The sequence below is a fragment of the Salvelinus alpinus genome, chromosome 24 (assembly GCF_045679555.1).
Source record: "Salvelinus alpinus chromosome 24, SLU_Salpinus.1, whole genome shotgun sequence".
NCBI lineage: Eukaryota > Metazoa > Chordata > Actinopteri > Salmoniformes > Salmonidae > Salvelinus > Salvelinus alpinus.
In genome coordinates this window covers 14153179-14174911 of record NC_092109.1, presented here as the reverse complement: position 1 = coordinate 14174911, position 21733 = coordinate 14153179, and the positions used below count along the sequence as shown (strand labels likewise).

Here is a 21733-nt window from a genome sequence, read left to right as displayed (position 1 = left end):
TTTCTTTAAGAAGCCCTCCTGTTCTCCACTCATTACCTGTATTAACTGCACCTGTTTGAACTCGTTACCTGTATAAAAGACACCTGTCCACACACTCAATCAAACAGACTCCAACCTCTCCACAATGGCCAAGACCAGAGAGCTGTGTAAGGACATCAGGGATAAATTGTAGACCTGTACAAGGCTGGGATGGGCTACAGGACAATAGCCAAGCAGCTTGGTGAGAAGGCAACAACTGTTGGCACAATTATTAGAAAATGGAAGAAGTTCAAGATGACGGTCAATCACCCTCGGTCTGGGGCTCCATGCAAGATCTCACCTCGTGGGGCATCAATGATCATGAGGAATGTGAGGGATCAGCCCAGAACTACACGGCAGGACCTGGTCAATGACCTGAAGAGAGCTGGGACCACAGTCTCAAAGAAAACCATTAGTAACACACTACGCCGTCATGGATTAAAATCCTGCAGCGCACGCAAGGTCCCCCTGCTCAAGCCAGCGCATGTCCAGGCCCGTCTGAAGTTTGCCAATGACCATCTGGATGATCCAGAGGAGGAATGGGAGAAGGTCATGTGGTCTGATGAGACAAAAATAGAGCTTTTTGCTCTAAACTCCACTCGCCGTGTTTGGAGGAATAGAAGGATGAGTACAACCCCAAGAACACCATCCCAACCGTGAAGCATGGAGGTGGAAACATCATTCTTTGGGGATGCTTTTCTGCAAAGGGGACAGGACGACTGCACCGTATTGAGGGGAGGATGGATGGGGCCATGTATCGCGAGATCTTGACCAACAACCTCCTTCCCTCAGTAAGAGCATTGAAGATGGGTCGTGGCTGGGTCTTCCAGCATGACAACGACCCGAAACACACAGCCAGGGCAACTAAGGAGTGGCTCCGTAAGAAGCATCTCAAGGTCCTGGAGTGGCCTAGCCAGTCTCCAGACCTGAACCCAATAGAAAATCTTTGGAGGGAGCCGAAAGTCCGTATTGCCCAGCGACAGCCCCGAAACCTGAAGGATCTGGAGAAGGTCTGTATGGAGGAGTGGGCCAAAATCCCTGCTGCAGTGTGTGCAAACCTGGTCAAGAACTACAGGAAACGTATGATCTCTGTAATTGCAAACTAAGGTTTCTGTACCAAATATTCAGTTCTGCTTTTCTGATGTATCAAATACTTATGTCATGCAATAAAATGCAAATTAATTACTTAAAAATCATACAATGTGATTTTCTGGATTTTTGTTTTAGATTCCTTCTCTCACAGTTGAAGTGTACCTATGATAAAAATTACAGACCTCTACATGCTTTGTAAGTAGGAAAACCTGCAAAATTGTCAGTGTATCAAATACTTGTTCTCCCCACTGTAGATCCTGTTTTGTTGCCTATGGTGACTATGTCATGATGTCGCCTATGGACAATGTATACCTTCAAGTTAATCAACATTACTTCTTTTGATAGGCCTATCTACCAGAGGGTTGTTTAAACCAACAAAGTTCTCAGGCTGACAGAAAGAGTCGCTCACATCCACTCAAAGGCCCCTTCTTGGGGTATACAGTCTTTCCACATCCATTTGGAAGGAACTGGTGTTAATCTCAACAGGGTGCACTCATTAAGGTCCTGACAAACAGCTTTGACAAGGCTGTGTCACCAACTTCCTCGTTTCCTTATTTTTTCACCTGCTTTTGCTGTTAGAAATCACATAACACATTTGTTAATGTTCCATTTTATCTGATGTAATTATCCTGCTGAGTCTGAAAGGACTGCCAGGCTGAAAACCCACGGAAAGAGTTTGACACTTACCAGAGGGAGTGAGAGGGAGATGTGCAGGGGAAAGTGGTAGACACAGAGGTGAGGTGGGAGCCTTTCAAAAACACATGTCAAATTTGTATTTTCACATGTGAAATAGCTGTTTTCACATGCTGAGCTTAAATTAGAGTTCACCGGTTCACACCACCTTTTCACATGTGAGGAGAACAACATGTTTTCACCTATTGTGAATTGCAGTTTCACGGGAAATGTGCAGTTTCACATGTTAAAAGCGTTCACATTTTTAACATGTGAAATCGCAAATAATGTTATTCTCCTCACGTGAAAAGATGGTGTTAACATGTTGCAGTAGCATTGTTTCCACCGGTGGAATTAGGGTGACCACATCTAAAAAGCCCAAATTTGTCAGTGCTTGCATCCATAGGGCAGTCTATGGATTTGAGGGTGGTTACATTTCTCCAGCCCCATCCCTTAGCTTTTTACCGAAACTGGCACGAAATGTTTGTGGATGTTTCAATTAAAGATTGCTGCTCTAAACACCTTTAATAGAGTAATTGTGTTGTTATACGATGCAATCCTTTAGTGAGTCAGTTCGTTTTGTGCCATTAATATCAAGCACTAAGTCGAGAACAAAATTCTTAGTATTGCAAAAAAATACATTTTGGGGGGGTGTACTTTTACCCCTATTTCGTGACATCCAATTGGTAGTTAGTCTTGTTCCATCTCCCCTACGGACTTGGGTGAGACGAAGGTCGAGAGCCATGAATCCTCCGAAACACCACCCTGCCAAGCCGCACTGCTTCTTGACACACTGTTCACTTAATCCGGAAGCCAGCCACACCAACGTGTCGGAAGAAACACTGTCCAGCTGGTGACCGTCGCCAGCTTGCAGGGGCCCGGCCACCACAAGGAAGGACAAGGAAATGGGACAAGGAAATCCCGGCCGGCCAAACCCTCCCCTAACCAATTGTGTGCCGCCTCATGGGTCTCCCGGTTACGGCCGGCTGTAACACAGTCTGGGATCAAACCCGGGTCTGTAGTGATGCCAGACCGCTGCACCACTCGAGAGGACAAATAGTGATATTCAAAGCAAAACATCAACCCAAAAGTATTGATAGGTTAAACAAAATATTGTAAGGAAATAATTTTGAGATTTCACGTGAAAGTTTTTAACGTGAAACTGCAATTAATCTAATCTTAAGTGAAAACATGTTATTCTCCTCACATGTGAAAAGGTGGTGTTAAACTCTAAATTGAATACATGTGAAAATATAGTTTCACGTGTAAAATTTAATCTCAATATGTGAAAACGGCTATTGCAAATTTGACATGTTTTTTTTGTAATGGAGATGCCTGCAGTATGTCGTTCTGACAGCAGCTTGCCGTCTCTGGCCCTATCCTCAGCGGCAGGCTGGAAGCAATGTTTACAGCACCAGTTACGCCTCACTTGAGCAACGTTGTCAAGCACTTAACCCCACCTAACAGGCTGACCTCCGATGAGGACCCTGGGAAATAAACTATTGAATCTTCACTGAATAGGGTAATTGTGCCTGAGAAGTCAACTCATATTGATTTACATGTAATACAGATGCGGTAGGTTCTCTGTGGCATTGTTGTTTTTGTTGCTGCTATAGGAAATTGTATACAACTCTAGGCTAATGTTGAACATTTCACATTATCATAGCTATTTAATGTCAATCCACTCTGTGGAGCATTAGTCCATGAAGCGGATGGGAGATGTTTGAGATGTGAGAGAGGCTGACGACGTATTGTATTCTGCACAATAATGTGTACTACTGTATATACCAAGTTCCGCTGTATATACCAATGCTCAATCAAAGTGGTATGTTAAGACATAATCATGTAAACGATGGTGTGCCTAGTAGGTGTGCCCAAGGGCTAGCAGATACATGCACACACACACACATGTATATTGACATGCGCTAGTGATTCTCGGATAAGCTGTTTGTTCACCCACACACGCCCACAATTGTTAATAACCCATCCGCAACCGCCCGATTATGTGTGATGAAGTGAAAATCTGAGCCATGCACCTGACCATAACCCGTAAATATAGAAAATGCACAGTAGGCTACAGTCAGAGACAGCAGAATGATTTTTTGCCTCATTTACATATGTTTCTGCTTATAATTTCAGAAATGTTGTAAGGCTATTTGTTAGTCAACTTGTCTATAATTAGATACATGCAGCTTCTCTTCTGTCATTATGTGTTCCCCTAGAAGACTAAAGAAACCCTTGCTCACCAGAATACATTAATACATCGATAGAATGAATGCTTTAATCTCGTTGACATCAGTAAAGTTTTCTACATTTCTGCTTGTTTTGCAGAGAAAATGTGTTTAGGGAGAGGAGAGAAAAGGTGAAATTTTCGGTGCAAAATTGCGAACTGACATTAGTTTGACCAGTTGTAAGGAAATATAAAACGGTGAAATCGACCCAACATGTTTCTGATAAGATTTCAGTTCAGCTTGGATGCATATTTTATGTGGTTGAAATACTATCTGCTTTTATGATGCTGATAAAGATAGCACCTATACAGACCGTCCCTAACTGCCAGTAGCGGTGCATGGATAAAATCACTGAGGAAGCCAAGCCAGAAAAAAAAAGCATATTATAACCTATGTGTTGTGATAATTGTGTTTGCTCTATAACCTGTTAGTTCATATAACTTGCCACTGTGCTATATAGGCCTAAGGCAGAGACAATAAGAGACAGAGTGGCAGAATAAATTTGACCACGCCTTTGTTTCATCACAAAACCAGAGAGTAACCTCTGTCCGGTGAAATCCACAAAGCATATTGCATGTTATAAACAGTTACATGACCTACAGCACGGTCAAGCAAGTTAATGTTTCCGACATTTTCGGACTACTGAACAACTATTGATTTAGAACCACAGAGAGTTTCCACAAGTCGCAAAGAAAACAAGAGCTGCCTCCACTATTCCAGCACTATTTCAACTTCAACATTTCAACATCATTAAATCAACTATGCTTAGTCTAATACAGTGACAATCAATGTATGCTAAATATAATGTGGCTGTCCATGGTTCTGATTTCTGTGTGTGTGTGTGTGTCCGTGCTTCTACATCTGCATTGCTTTCTGCTTGGCGTTTTAGGCTGGGTTTCTGTACAGCACTTTGTGACATCGGCTGATGTAAAAAGGGCATTATAAATAAATTTGATTGATTGAATTAAAAAAAAAAACATGTTGAAATGCCAATATCTTTCTCCTCCTCTCTTTCATGTTGACAAAATGGTATATGACTCTGTCATACAGTACATGCTTTTAGCTTTTTGTTGTCCTAGGCTACCCGGCTAAAAGTGTTGCTCGCTAGCCTAACTTCCTTTCATGGGCAACGATGAGCCAGCTAGTTAACATTAGCCCACTACATCTAGCTACATATTGAACTTCCATTCTCTCAGGCCAGGAGCACATGAATGTATGAATTTATGGTTTGATCAGAATCTCTGTTATAATCATTGGCCAGTACAGAGAAGTAAAACCCCAAATCTGAATCTCCATCCATGGCTAATTTAGGAAGGGGACAATTTTTGCTAACAAGATAGCCACCGCAGGACAACACAACGTTGTCAATGACATTTCACTTTTGATGTGATGTGATTGGTGTGAAGCCAAATCCAAACTGGCTTCCCTTGACTTTTTTTTTTGGTGCACCATGACCATTCATAGTTGAGCTCACTCAGTTTAGCTTAATGATGATTGGCTATTATTTTATAATTTTTTTATCAAGGGAGAACAGAGACATAGGGGCACTGTTTCACTCGCTCGGATGCTGTCTCTGGTGAGAAATTCAGCCTCTTCTGAATTGAAGGAAAATTATGAATCACAGAGAGACGAAAGATAAATGATTGTATATGTTTTTTTCTTGGTCAATGTTTTGTCAAAACTTGACATCCATGAATACACCCCACTGCTAACTGCGGATTCGCATTCTCTCAAGATGCTGAATTTTTTAAATAATATTTCTCCACTCCTGTTCCCGAGTGTATCATTTTACTCCAAGAAATGCTTAATTCTGACAGTTGGCTACAGTTCCCTTGAAGTGCTATAGGCTTATTTGAAGTCTCCATATTGTGACTGTCGAATTTGTAGCCTATAGCTCCTCAGAATCATCAGTCTGTCACCGCCTCTGCGGAAGAAGGCGGCATTATGCTTCACATTCGATTTGACCACTTCAACAAATCTTTCCCAAACATTACTTTTCTGGGCCTTCTCTTTATTATTATTTTTTATATATATATTTTATTTAACTTCCTTTCTTCCTTTGACAATAAACAAAATCATACATAGACAAAAATAACACACAGCTTAACATTTACAGTACACCTCCACAAACACAAATGGACTCTTTACTTTCAACTCTCCATTTCGCAGCTTTCTCTTACTGAACTTTTTCTGCAAGTTCCCACAAGCAGTTGGTGATTGGTGTGGTGCGCGTACCGTTAGGCCCTGAAGACCTAAAGTTTAGGCTTACACACTAAAGACAGATAGCCTAAAAATAATAAAGGAAACACCTCAATGTAGCCTATATATAGATATTCCACAATAATTATACATGTATGAATTTTATAATGCATTGTTTTCTCTTTATTCAACCCACCTGCACACAATATTTAATTACCTTAAAAGCCCACCCCGCGCGAGTTATGAGTCAACCCGCGCTAGTGCATGTCTCTCTCTCTCTCATTCTCTGCTCCGAAGCTGAGAGCAATTGGCTTGCGCGGCTTAATTATTTCACTCTCTCTCACACAGTTTGCCCGACCGCCGACACACAGACACCGCGCTCCATCTGTCTGTATTGTGAAGCAGAGATGCAGTCGCTGTTCGCCATCCTCGGCGACAGACTGGCCCTGTGTAAACGTTATCAGTGCAGGGTAACCTGTTACTGATGACAGTCTACGACGACAAATGCTCGAGACCCTCGCGCAGCATACCCGGGTCAGATTGGGAGGAAGACGACCGGCGTAGTGATGGGACAGTTTTCGGGGGTATGCTACCGGAGTTTGGTCATCCTCTTGTTTCTCGGTTTGCAGTTCCCGGCCACGGCGGCACGAGGTAAGAACAGTTCAGAATGTGTGATTTTTGTTTTTGTCAGAACAGCTGTGTGTTGTGCAGGAATTTGCACTTGCACTATAGACTAGTCAGGGTGTGTTATATGGTATCCAATCGCACAAACTAACAGTACTATGCTTAACTTTGTCAATATTATTTTTGGTATTGTAAACATATTTTAAACGCTTTCCCTTCTTACGTCAACGTCCGCAATTATAGAACACCTATCGTATGCAAAAGAGTTATAGGCTACACATAATGTATCATCATATCTGACCCTAGACTAATTATCTTAGAAAAAAGGGGTTCCAAAAGGGTGATTTTGCTGTTCCCATAGACCCCTTTTTGGTTCCAGTTAGAACCATTTTTGTGTCCATGTAGAACCCTCTGTAGAAACGGTTCTACATGAAACCCAAAAGGGTAACCAAAAAGGGTTCTTTAAAGGGTTCTAGATAGCATTTTTTTTTAAAGAGTGTAGGGAGTAAGACAATAATGCAGTGTATTCTGTCGGCCCACACCGCAGAAGGCAGACGCGAAAATAAATCATACAACAATATTCAAGATACTACTGACTGGTTGTTGGTCATGATCCAAATGTTTCTCAGCGATAGACGCATTTTGGCTTTTGAATTAAAACACATTGATTGTGCACAGCGGAGAACCGCTCGGCCAGTTCTTCCCTGCGTTGACATGTGTTGCTGTGATGGTCTCCGGGAGAATGATGGGTTCACATCCCAAAACACTGCTCTTTGAAGTAATGCATAGTCGATAGTGACAGCTCAGACATATTGGCTTGAGTTAGACTTGTGCTGTTGGGGTGGCAGGTAGCCTGGTGGTTAGCGCGTTGGGTCAATAACCAAAAGCTCGAGGATTCCTCGAGCTGACAAGGTTAAAAGAAACTGTCGTTCTACCCTTGAACAAGGCAGTTAACCCACTGTTCCCCGCTAGGCTGTTGTGAATAAGACTTTGTTCTTAACTGACTTGCCTAGTTAGAAAAGGGTTATATTTGAAAAAACACCTCGTTTCATAATTAAATCATGTGCTTCTTGTTTTTATTATGAAAAGATTACATTAAATAGGCAACACATTGAAAACAATACTATTCGGGTCTCACTATGGACCCCATCACATGCTCTCCTCTCTACCTTGACCTCTTGACACTCACTTAGCCTATCATGTCTTACGGTGAGTCATTTGCAAGTCAATTACCAAATTAGCCATAAGGATTTTATTATTGCATATCAAGTATGGAAATAAACTGAACCTGAGTAATATAAATATTAGATTAGGGCTCTATTCAGCTTCAGGGGTTTAGCTTTTTGAGGCTGATAGTTGAGATAGTGTGAGGTATTCTACTGTGCATTGGGAGACAGAAGTTCATTAATAAGGAATTGGACCCATCCCCATCCTTTTAAGCTTGTAAATAACCCTTATTGTCGTTTTCACTCTTCCCTCCTCTGTCGTTTTTCTCCTCATTCTTACTCTCTTGGCACCAGAAACTTCAGAAACCTAATGAATTTTGTTGTTCTACATCCCACTAGAGGACATTGATATCTCCAGACCATTGATAATCTGATCAGATCCTATGTATGCTCACCCAGCCTTGGGTGATAATATCCTAATGCCGGTTTCCGACCGTGTGATATTGTTCTGTTATGTGTACTTATTTCATGATCCACTATATCAGAGACACAATTGAGACATAGCCTGCAGGTGTATAGTAAATGGAGTGATCTGAGTATTGGGGTTGAGGAGAGAAAAGAGACACACAGCACCAGCGGCAGGTTTGACAGTGCCGTTTGATGTTTCAGTTGCGACTCTCGCCATCTGATATGGAGAGAGAAAGAGAGAGAGGGGGGAGAAAGAGAGGGGCAGGGAGAGAGCGATAGGGAGGCAGAGAGAGAGAGAGATATGAATAAAGGGCTACAGAGAGGAATCATCTGTGGGAGAACCCATGTTTTATTTATCACAAATATGTCAACCCGTCTCTCCAGCGACCTCTTTGATTTAACTGACATTTAACATGAGAGGAAATCATGAGCTCAATATGGAGAGGATGCATGGGATTATCCAGGATTTTTTTCTTCTCCTTTTTTTGAGAATGACAAATCAAATTTTATTTGCCACATGCACCGAATACTATTGGTGTAGATAATAATAAGAGTAAGAATAAAGAACAGAGTAGCAGCAGCATATGATGAGGGTGAAAGTGTGTGTGTATGTAGTGTATGTGAATCTGTGTGGGTTCTGTGTAAAAGTGTCAGTGTAGTTTGTGTAAGTGAGTGCGTGTGTATATAATTTGTATACCTGGGGTCTCCAACCTTTTCTAGCATGAGCGCTACTTTTAATGGCACAATCTGCTCATACATGTTTTCCTAGCTTTCAAATTGGCACTCTCTTTGTATTTTCCCAAATTCCTCTTTCTCTGTTTTATTTTTCCTGGTTTAGGAGTCTGTCCTAACAACACAGTCAAACACCCAAGCTAACTGGCAAACATTGGCTAGCTTGCTAGCTACTTCCAGACACAAATGAGAAAACAGCTCACTGACCATTTTACTCGCCATAGCTAGGCTGTTTTTATATTATCCAGAGCATTGGTGACTAACTGTGCTGCCGGCAACAATTTACGCTTTTTTGCCAATGTTTACTGACACCGGCCATATTCAATGGGGGTTGAGCGTTCGTAAATTCGTCAGTTATTCTGCGCTCTAGCACACTCAGACAAGAGTGCTCTGAAATTGCAGTAGATAGAGAGCGAATTTACCAGCCACGTCTATCAACAGTTGTCGCAGTGACATTCTATTGAAATGGTTTCTTGCATAGTGGAGTCTTTTGTTAAGATATGTAGTTAGCTAGCTAGGTAAACAATTAACCATAATCCTTGCTCGTTACTACCCTGCATTAGGCTATAACTAGCAAAGCAAATGGCTCTGAGATACGAATAATAAGATCATACATGCAACGTTAGCTAGCGAGCTAACATTACACTTTAACTTGATATTAAAATTACTTTCTGTCAAAATTAGAAACGTGTAATATCTGAAAATGTAGCTAGCTAGAATATCTTACCCATTGTCACGTGTGCTCCCTCTCCGGCCTCTAGGTCACCAGGCTGCTCATTATGGCGCACACCTGTCACCATCGTTCTGCGTGTCGTCAGACTCACCTGGACTCCATCACTTCCCTGATTACCTTCCCTATATATGTCACTCCCGCTGGTTCCTTCCACAGGCGTCATTGTTTCTGTGTCATGTCTGTACGCTGTTCGTGTTTCTTGTTTTGTATTTAGTTGCGTTTATTTATTAAAACACTCACTCCCTGAACTTGCTTCCTGACTCTCAATGCACTCGTTACACCCATATACATCATGGATGGACGCTTCTCCCTCTCACGGATGCCATGATTGCCTTGAGTTTAAAGATGTAATCCGGAGACAGGTGGTTTCTCCATCTCCTTAGCTGTCATACTCTAATTCCACTGATTTCAAAACTCGGACCTCCAGAAAGTGGAGAGCAACACTTACAGTAGCTTGTGAAAGTCTTCACCTCCCTTGGCATTTTTCCTATTTTCCTCCAACCTGGAATTAAAATACATTTTTGGGGGGTTTGTATCATTTGATTTACACAACACTTTGAATATGCAAAATATTTTTTATAGTGAAACAAAAAAGAAATAACACAAAAAAACAGAAAACTTGAGCGTGCATAATACTTTCAAAACTGCTCCAGCTCCTTCAAGTCGGATGGGTTCCACTGGTGTACAGCAATCTAAGTCATATCACAGATTCTCAATTGGATTGAGGTCTGGGCTTTGACTTGGCCATTCCAATACATTTACATTTTTCCCCTTAAACCACTTGAGTGTTGCTTTAGCAGTATGCTTAGGGTCATTGTCCTGCTGGAAGGTGAACCTCCGTCCCAGTCTCAAATCTCTGGAAGACTGAAACAGGTTTCCCCTCAAGAACTTCTCTGTATTTAGCACCATCTATTTTTCATCTGCCGATGAAAAACATCCCCACACCATGATGCTGCCTCCCCCGTGCTTCGCTGTGGGGATGTTGTTCTCGGGGTGATGAGAGGTGTTGGGTGTGTGCCAGACATAGCATTTTCCTTGATGGCCAAAAAGCTCAATTTTAGTCTCTTATGACCAGAGTACCTTCTTCCATATGTTTGGGGTGTCTCCCACATGCCTTTTGGCGAACACCAAACATGTTTGCTTATTTTTTTCTGGCCACTCTTCCGTAAAGCCCAGCTCTGTGGAGTGTACGGCTTAAAGTGGTCCTATGGACAGATACTCCAATCTCAGCTGTGGAGCTTTGCAGCTCCTTCAGGGTTCTCTTTGGTCTCTTCGTTGCCTCTCTGATTAATGCCCTCCTTGCCTGGTCCGTGAGTTTTGGTGGTTGGCCCTCTCTTGGCAGGTATGTTGTGGTGCCATATTCTTTCAATTTTTTAATAATGGATTTAATGGTGCTCAGTGGGATGTTCAAAGTTTCTGATATTTTTTTTATAACACAACCCTGGTCTGTACTTCTCCACAACTTTGTCCTGACCTGTTTGGAGAGCTCCTTAGTCTTCATGGTGCCACTTGCTTGGTGGTGCCCCTTGCTTAGTGGTGTTGCAGACTCTGGGGCCTTTCGGTACAGGTGTATATATACTGAAATCATGTGACACTTAGATTGCACACAGGTGGACTTTATTTAACTAATTATGTGACTTCTTAAGGTAATTGGTTGCACCAGATCTTATTTAGGGGCTTCATAGCAAAGGGGGTGAATACATATGCACGCACTACTTTTCCGTTTTTATTTTTTTTTAAATTGGGGGAAAAGGGTTATTTTCATTTCTCTTTACCAATTTGGAATATTTTGTATGTCCATTTCATGAAATCCAAATAAAAATCAATTTATATTACAGGTTGTAATGCAACAAAATAGGAAGAATGCCAAGGGGGGATTAATACTTTTGCAAGGGACTGTACACAATCCATGTCTCAATTGCCTCAAGGCTTAAAAGTCCTAATTTAACCTGTCTCTTCCCCTTCGTTCTACACAGATTGAAGTGGATTTAACATCAATAAGAGATTGTAGCTTTCACCTGGATTCACCTGGTTAGTATATGTCATGGAAAGAGTGGGTGTTCCTGATGTTTTGTACACAGTGTATGTTGCATGAATTCATAATGGGAATACAATGAAATTGAAAAATTATTTAATTCTTACTCTCACAATTTCACATATTTTCAACATATACTGTATTGTCCCCATTCTACGCTTGACAAGCAGTTAACTTATTCCACCACTTGGCACTGCTGTTGTCCCTTCTTCACGACTGTGCAGGTGTGTGGACCATGTTAAGACTTAGTGATGTGGACGCCAAGGAACTTGAAGCTCTCGACCTGCTCCACTACAGCCCTGTCGATGTGGATAGGGATGTGCTCTCCCCTCTTTCTCCTGTAGTCGTCCATCAGCTTCTTGGTCTTACTGACGTTTAGGGAGAGGTTGTTGTCCTGACACCACACTGCCAGGTCTCTGACCTCCTCCCTGTAGGCTGTTTCATCGCCGTTGGTGATTAGGCCTACCACCGTCTTGTCATCAGAAAATTTGATGATGGTGTTGGAGTTGTGTGTGGCCACGCAGTTGTGGGTGAACATGGAGTACAGGAGGGGACTAAGCACACACCCCTGAGGGTACCCCGTGGTGAGGGTCAGCGTGGTGGAGGTGTTGTTGCCTACTCTCAGCACCGAGGGCCGGCCCGTCAGGAAGCCCAGGATTCAGTTGCAGAGGGAGGTGTTCAGTCCCAGGGTCCCAAGCTTGGTGATGAGCTTGGAGAGGACTACGTTGATGAATGTTGAGTTCTAGTCTATGAACAGCATTCTCACAAAGTTATTTCCCCTCTTCTACAGGTGGGAGAGGGCAGTGTGGAGTCCAATAGAGATTGTGTCATCTATGGATCGGTAGGGCGGTATGCGAATTGGAGTGAGTCCAGGGTTGGGATGATAGTGTCAATGTGTGTCATGACCACCCTTTCAAAGCACTTCATCATTACAGAAGTCAGTGCTACAAGGCGATAGTCATTTAGGAATGTTACCTTGGTTCTTGGGAACAGGGACAATGGTGGTCATCTTGAAACATGTTGGGATTACCGAATGGTACAAGGGGAGATTGAATATGTCAGCGAAAACAATTGTCTGCTGGTCTGCACATACTCTGAGAACGTGCTCTGGTTTTCCCCTTGGCCTCGCATCTGCTTCATCGGCCCACTTCCGTATTGAGCGTGTCACTGGTATTCCTGTTTGAACTTTTGTATGTAAACAGAAAGCAGGAAGATTGCGTAATGGTCTGATTTACCGAAGGGAGGTCTGTATTCAGAATGTGGTGTGTATATACACTATATATACAAAAGTATGTGGACACCCCTTCAAATGAGTGTATTCCGCTATTTCAGCCACAACCGTTGCTGACAGGTGTATTATATCGAGCACACAGCCAGGCAATCTCCATAGACACACATTGGCAGTAGAATAGCCTTACTGAAGAGCTCAGTGACTTTCAACGTGGCACCGTCACAGGATGCCTCCTTTCCAACAAGTCAATTAGTCAAATTTCTGCCCTGCTTGAGCTGCCCATGTCAACTGTAAGTGCTGTTATTGTGAAGTGAAAACGTCTAGGAGCAACAAAGGCTCAGCCGCGAAGTGGTAGGCCACACAAGCTCACAGAACGGGACTGCCGAATGCTGAAGCGCGTAGAATGTAAAAATCATCTGTCCTCGGTTGCAACACTCACTACCGAGTTCCAAACTGCCTCTGGAAGCAACGTCAGAACAAAACCTGTTCGTTGGGAGCTTCATGAAATGGTTTTCCATGGCCGAGCAGCCGCAAACAAGCCTAAGATCACCATGCACAATGCCAAGCGTCGGCTGGAGTAGTGTAAAGCTCGCCGGCAATGAACTCAGGAGCAGTGAAAACACGTATTCTGGAGTGATGAATCATGCTTCACCATCTGGCAGTCCGATGGGCGAATCTGGGTTTGGCGATGCCAGGAGAACGCTACCAGCCCGAATGCATAGGGCCAAATGTAAAGTTTGGATGGAGGAGGAATAATGGTCTGGGGCTGTTTTTCATGGTTCGGGCTAGGCCCCTTAGTTGCAGTGAAGGGAAACGTTAACGCTACAGCAGTCAATTACATTCTAGACAATTCTGTGCTTTCAACTTTGTGGAAACAGTTTTGGGAAGGCCCTTTCCTGTTTCAACATGACAATGCCCCGTGCACAAAGTGCGGTGCATACAGAAATGTTTTTTGTTGAGATCGTTGTGGAAGAACTTGACTGGCCTGCACAGAGCCCTGACCTCAACCTCATCGAACACCTTTGGGATGAATTGGTACGCTGACTGCGAGCCAGGCCTAGTTGCCCAACATCCGTGCCCGACCTCACTAATGCTCTTGTGACTGAATGGAAGCAAGTCCTCGCAGCAATGTTCGACGAGCAGGTGTCCACATAGTTCTGGTCATGTACTGTATTTGGAGCAACCATGACACAATTTTCTTTATTGCATGCTTTCAGGGGCACTATTTTGGGGGGAATTGTCTCTCCTGTCCCCATATGCCTCTCTCTGCCACATTGCTTGAATATGGCCAAGCTTGGCAATAGCGACAGAGCAATAGCGTTGCGACAATGCAGCTCTGATTTAATTACTTTCCATGAGTATGAACATTTTACATGGAAAGTCAGCCAAACCCCTCAAATTAAACTAATCTAATCAAAGATATGACTCACTCGGGGTGAATTGGATTGAAACACGATGGAGAAAGGTTCCCATTCATTATGGTAGGAATAATATGTACAGATGCAATATGTAGATACTGTATCAACCTGTTGTTTTTTCAATTTAGATCCACACATTTTTAAACCCCCAATTTCATTACATGAGAAGAGTCCTTTTCTTTACCAGCGGGACACCAACCACAGTACAGTACACAAAATGTTAAGATGATGGACTCCATTCATGTCCAGCTTTAGAGATTTTACACAGTTACCGCAAAAACATCTCAATGAACCATACAATCTCCGTTTGAAATATATGTCAGGCAGTTACGTTATTAGTATTGATTAAGTTCAAGATGAGGTTGTAGTTTACACCCTGATATTAGGCTAATTATATACTCCTCTATAGGCAGTTTTTAAAGCAGTGTGTGAGTGAAGGGTGTTTCCATGAAATAAACAGTAATTACATATATTAAATTAACACAAACCTGAAATTAGTCTTTCCATGTTCTGATGTTGACACAAAACATCCTAGAACCAAATTGCACAAGAACGTGTGTGTGTGTGTGTGTCTGTGTGTGTGTGTGTGTGGTCTTCCCTGGTGCCATTGGCATTGGATTGGATGTACTGTAGCAGAATATTCAGTGAGGATATTGAGTTGAAATGACAATAAGATTCAGTGTGTGTGGATTAATGTTAGATTTGTTTCTCCGTGGGGTTTCTTTGAAGGCTTAGAGGAGCTGTTGTCATTACAAACCTCTGCTGTGACCCCCCTCCTCACTGTTTTGGTGTGTGTTTTGTATGTGTGTGCACTCCATTAATGATCACTTCAATGTAGGGTTTACCCCAATTAGTTGACTGGTTGATTGTTTGGTCGTTAGGCTGTTGGTCGACCAACATTGTTTTAGTCGAGCAGTAACAATATATATATATACTGTGGGCCTAGACTAAAAGGCAATTTATGCTTGATCTGAAAATGGGTTTGGAGGCTCCATCTGGGGGGTGTGACGCAATTGTCGAGTCTCCAGAGGCATGCCAAATCGAGCTCCATACCGCATCGCCATGTGCCTACCAAATGTTGTAACAATGTGGAGGGCTCTATATAGCTAATTGACATTATTGGTTGATGGTAGGTGGGGGCAGTACATCCTTTATAAACAGAAACTCACTTCCTTGACAACAGCTCTGCACTGCTCCGCAAAGCGCGATAAGTATGAATGCCCTGACTTCTGCTGAGACCATATCACGGTAAATATTGCATGGCCAATGCAGAAGTCACATTGACCAATGCACTTCACTCCAGAATATCCCTCCAATTTGTGCACATTCAAATTGTTTCATAACTTCATTGTGTGAATTCCCCATTACATATATTCCCCATTACAGTTTTACATGTACTGTTAATTCCTATAATTTCTAATGTACATTCTTTGGTTACTGTAATTTCTGTTAATACATTCAATATTATTATTCCAGTCTTCCCGTTGGAGTGGACACGTTGTTTGCAGAGTGCACAACCTATGCTACACTTGTGAGTAACAAGTGTTGGTTTATGTCATTCCCTTTACGAGTTTTGTCAATTTAGTCATTGTCTTTTGTTTGGAGGACTCCTGTCAATGTTGAGTAAGGATGCGCTCGCATAGAAGTAGGCCTATAAACTACCTGGCCTGCGCGCAAATGTAGGCATATTAATCCACCCATTTGGGGATCGGATAGTATTTCTGATTGGCTTAACTCACCACTACTAATGACCTGTGGAGCGTCTCAAAGTAATGTTTTCTTCACCTCAAACAGCAAGCAAACAAAGTCTGTTTTTTTGTTTTGTTTTTAGTTTTTTTCACCCCCCTTTTTCCCCCAATTTCGGGAGAGGCGAAGGTCGAGAGCCGTGCATCCTCCGAAACACGATCCCGCCAAGGCGCACTGCTTCTTGATACAATGCTCGCTTAACCTGAAAACCAGCTGCACCAATGTGTCGGAGGAAACACCTTACACCTGGCTACCGTGTCAGCGTGCATACACCCGGCATGCCACAGGATTCACTAGAGCGCAATGGGACAAGGACATCCCAGCCGGCCAAACCCTCCCCTAACCCGGATGACGCAGGGCCAATTGTGTGCCACCTCATGGGCGATGCAGTGCCTTAGACCGCTGCGCCACTTGGGAGGCCCAGTATGTTTTTACATCCATTGAGAATTACAGTAGTTCCTCAATGTATTTGAAAAATCTTTCCAGTTCTCTCCCTTTCGATAACCACTCAGCGTGAAATGGAAAAATGTCATGCTCTGATCCAGTGGAAACGTCATAAAATAGGCTTACATGATTACTTCTTATCAGTGCTTGACTTGGACTGAAATAAGTTCTGGTACTCACTTTGGGTGGGTGCTGGTAATGTTTATATTTAGGTGCGGGAGCTCCACAATACTTTTTAGCTAATATTCTATAAGAGGAACAGGAGCTCAAGCAGTACAAAATTGGAGGTGCCGGTACTTGGCTCCGGTGAGCTCCTGCCCAAGTCAAGCATTGTTTCTTATCCTTTGCGCAAATAATCAACAGCTGTGCCTGGCCAGAGCTCACTGGCACTGGAAACTCTAAGGGGCCAGAATATTTAATACAATGTTGCAAGTTCGCTAGTGCAAGCCTAGGGCCAGACCCAAGTTAATAGTTGATACAATGTTTCAAGTTCATTGCAAACAGACCATGTGTAGTCAATGTGATTTATGGGATACTTATTTCTATCAGGATATTTTCTACCTGCAGGCTGCAATGTTTTTATTTGTTGGCTTTTTTACATTAGTAGTTGGCAATGGCAGTAGAAGTTACTTTTTAGGTTTGTATCATTTTCATTTAGATTTTAAATGAAGTGTGATTAACCACATGATAATGCTGAATTAAATTTAACTGTTTCACGGAAAATTGCATTTGAAAACCATAACTAGCACCCATATCTGTAGAAATGGTAAGATAAATTGGCATTCCACATGAAAAAGGTTACCGACTCCTCGTGTAGCCTATTACTGGCAACTTCAGGAGAGTAATGGCACAATCTACGAAAGCCAGCAGTATCGGGAATAGTTGGGTCAGGTAAATATTTTTTCTTCTTCTGGTTATCTAGATATCTTGCGCCCTCTTGAGGCATTTGTCTTATTTCATCAAACCGTAACACCTTGATCATACCGACAGTGTCATTGCGCAAAATGGTACGCAGCATCATCTAGATATGTATGCAACAAAAGTTCAACATTCACCTTCGCCTACCATTTCTGTCAAGCCGTCTGAGCATACAGTTTGACGTATGCGTTCTATAAATCCAACGTATGCACCTCACAGAACTCCCTACAACTGCCTCTACAACGCAATGCTGCAAGGCAAACGCAGCGTTCCATTGGAAATTAATGTACTTCTGGTGTACCAAAATGCATTGACGCTGACGGTGTGATCGAGGCAGATGCTTAAAGCATCAGACAAGCTCAATGCATATAGTTGATTTTATTAAAACACATAGGGTGTGTCTAGTGGCATGTATCCTAATGGTTAGAGAGTTCGACTAGTAATTGAAAGGTTGCAAGACCAAATCCCTGAGCTGACAAGGTAAACATTTGTTGTTATACCCCTGAACAAGGCAGTTAACCCACTGTTCCTAGGCTCTCATTGAAAATAAGAAGTTGTTCTTAACTGACTTGCCTAGTTAAATAAATATATGGAAAAATACACATTTTAAAATTTCAAACAATCGATTGGTCAAAAGAACAGACAACTTCAATGTCAAGCCCTTAAAATTCTCCTCTTCACATTCATACTCTTTTTACCGCTCTCTCTTTCTCTCTTCTACTCCTCCCTCTCACTCTCTCTGCCCCCCTCCGCCAGTGGGAAACGCTTAACTGTCCAGAAAGCTTTCATTTCATAAATATATCCTCCCTTTCTCCTCCGTGTTTTTTTCTCTCCCTCCCTCGCAGCTTCTGTCAGTGTAATTTGGTTTCAGCAGATTGTTGCTGTGACAAATGCTTAGGCTCTGGAGCCATTCCTCAGCTCACCTGATGGCGGGAGGAAGACAGAGTGGAATAGAGGGACGGATGGAAAGATAAGAGGACTAGGCAGAGGGGAAGGCAGGAGGGTTGGAGAGTGGCATGCCGGGGTATCTGATGTTATCCCTTATTGCCACGGCAGCATTCATCAATAACAGCAAGCATCTGTCACCTTGCTCCCTGACAAACTGTCATTTTGAGAGTAATCAAAAGCAAATACAAATGTAATGACTTTGAGGGCTGAGAAGGGAAAAAGGTGTGTGTTTGGAAAGGTTTTGATCCCGGGAAGGGAGAAAGTAAAGATTGGTGCCTGGATGAATCAATGAGAATGCACTTTGACAACATTGATACCTTTCAAATCAAATATAATTTTATTTGTCACATGCTTGTAAACAACAGATGTAGACTAATAGTGAAATGGTTACTTACGGGCATTTCCCAACAATGCACAGAGACAAAAAGACAAATAATAGAAAAATAGTAACACATGGAATAACAATAACTTGGCTATATACACGGGGTACCAGTACCGGGTCGATGTGCAGGGGTACGAGGTAATTGAGGTAGATATGCACATATAGGTAGGGATAAAGTTACTAGGCAACAGGATAGATAATAAACAGTAACAGCAGTGTATGTGATGAGTCAAAAGATTTAGTGCAAAAAGGCTCAATGCAGATCGTCGGTGTTAACTATTTAACAGTCTTATGGCTTGGTGGTAGAAGCTGTTCAGGGTCCTGTTGGTTCCAGATTTGGTGCATCGGTACCGCTTGCCGTGCTTGTAATGCTTAATGCTTGTAACACATCCATCTAATATGAAAGATAAACAGATATCAATTTATGCATCAATACTTTGCTATGCTTATATAAAACAACAATATAAGCTTTGCCATAAACCTTATTATATGAAAGTAGTATGATGCAATGTGTAGTAATAGGTCAGTGAATTACCTTGACAGTTTAAGTTAGCAAGCACAAGTTTTCAGAGGATCAACTGTATTTTGAAAACTAAAACATTTGATTTAATGACACAACTCAGTCTAGCAAATTATGGATTTAGCCAAATGATGCCAGTTCATACATATTTCATAGTGCCTTTGCCCTGTCTGTCTGTCCATCTGTCTTGTCCTCCCAGCCTGATTGGAGCATTTGTGTCAGTGAGGTGCAGCATGAGAGATTTGACATTTACCATCACACGGGTGTGATCATTCTACAGTGGTCCTTGCAGTGTACGCTCAAACCGGTGTGATTAGAATGCTTATTTAGAACGTCCAGTTATGATTGATGCAATAGTCCGCGTTTGAGCTGGCCACACTGTTTTTTCACAGAAACATTTTGCACAAACAGTCCTTACAATGTTATGTCCTGAAAATGACCAGTTTATTTTTGGATGCAATGTTCAGACATTCACAGAGGTAGCGACAGCATACTACTATCATCCAATCCGGAAAATGTAGGCTAAATTAGTCCTAGCGCTAACTGAGGAAAGATTGACGTAACACAAGAGGTCATATTTAGCTAACTCTCGGCTGACAGAAACCATAATATGAATTAGCTAATAGCAATTACTATTTACAATTCATCACATCACAGATAAGCTTACCACTGTTCAAAATAATAGAGTAAAACACTTTTTAAAAATGTCAAGTAATCCGACGATACGTAGTTTGTGCGTGCCTCCATGTTTTTTTGTTTGTTGCGTCAACCAAAGATAAGAAGAGGAGGCAAGATGAGTTTTGTCTGTTTGCAGTATGCATGTTGAAGGGGGTGTGTCATCTACCATCATTCACTTCCCATCATTCACTTTTGAAAGTTTACTTGAAAGATCAGCCATCCCTTCACCTCATTTTGTTATAACATCTTTGGTCTGAGAGACGTTTACGTGACACCCAGAATGCATTGTAGGATGTCAACAAACATGGCGGCACACATAAGCTGGCAAATATCTTAGGATTAGCTCATCATAATCAGTACAATCTTAAAAAATATATTTTACACACATCATATGTGTCCATTAGAATTTATGCAAGAATCGGAATGCATGATTTTTCACCAGGACTTGAAAATGTGAATAGAACAGTAAATACATTATGATCCATACATACGGTATGCTACAGTAGAAATGACAACACAATATACAGAAAATAAGGCACTTAATTTGATTGGAACGCAAAGTTATTATTTGTAAGGAAAACAACAATGAAGGCAATGCGGGTGCCGGAAAATGTGCCAGGGGAAAAAGTGTGTGCAAGGCCTGTTCTGACTGGAGATGCGCAAATCTCTGAATACTTGATCTGGGGAAGTGCTTGGGCTCTTGTCGAAGAGAGAAGTTTGTCCGGCTTAGTTAAGCCTCAAACATAAATTGTCCACAACAGTGAAATGGGCTACTTCTATGTGAATTAGGTGGAACACACCTCAATTAAAACTGTTGTCAGAAAATGAAACTTGTTCGAAAATAATATGAAATTGACAAGTTGAAACATAGCCTTTAGATTATTAACAGGCAGTGTGCCTTAGTTTGAGGGCCTGTTGCGTAACAATCACATTTTGGAACAGTGAGTGCATTGTGACATCACATAAATAACTCACGCTAGGGCGACCGTTAGAGAGTCCCCTCTCGACGAATGAACCTTGCCTCATTCCCTCTGTCGTCAGGCACCGTGGCTTGAAAAACCGGCAAAGCACTTCCTTACTTACAATAACATTTCCAAAGCCCTTTGAAGATCTCCTCTACGCTCTCTTTTTAATAGCCAAATCAGAAATGCTCAACTGCAGAAAATGCTTTAATGCAATATTAGCATTCAACATCAGCCTTGAACTGAACTGTTCAGAAGGCTTACAGGTTATTCTGGGCAATCATAACTTTAGCTTCCTGCCGAAGGGTTCACGTAATAATCGCTCAATTAAATTCCTATTATTCATCAACACAAAAACAACTTACTCTAACTACTTAAAACATCGTCACGCTTTCTTTAATTATTTAATTCACCATGATACAATCTGTATTACTGTAGGTGATTTGGCCCCTGCAGAGCCAGGCACTTTGTTCTTTGAGCTGTGTTTTTCTTCCAAGAGTGGGTTTTGCCTTTGTC

At 42.1% G+C, this 21733-nt stretch overlaps 1 protein-coding gene across 6 annotated transcripts in view; it reads left to right on the top strand.

Annotated features, from left to right (window-relative positions):
• The first annotated feature begins 6490 nt into the window (after nt 1–6490).
• LOC139552206 (netrin receptor UNC5D-like) overlaps nt 6491–21733 on the top strand; it is a 324682-nt gene continuing 309439 nt past the window's right edge. For 4 of the 6 annotated variants that reach the window (XM_071363701.1, XM_071363700.1, XM_071363699.1 and 1 more), the window contains exon 1: nt 6492–6863. In XM_071363701.1, the coding sequence (XP_071219802.1) occupies nt 6779–6863 (85 nt within the window). In that variant the 5' untranslated portion in view covers nt 6492–6778. Of the gene's footprint in view, nt 6864–21733 lie in introns of all 6 variants that reach the window. The other 2 variants (XM_071363703.1, XM_071363702.1) reach the window with 1 other exon arrangement.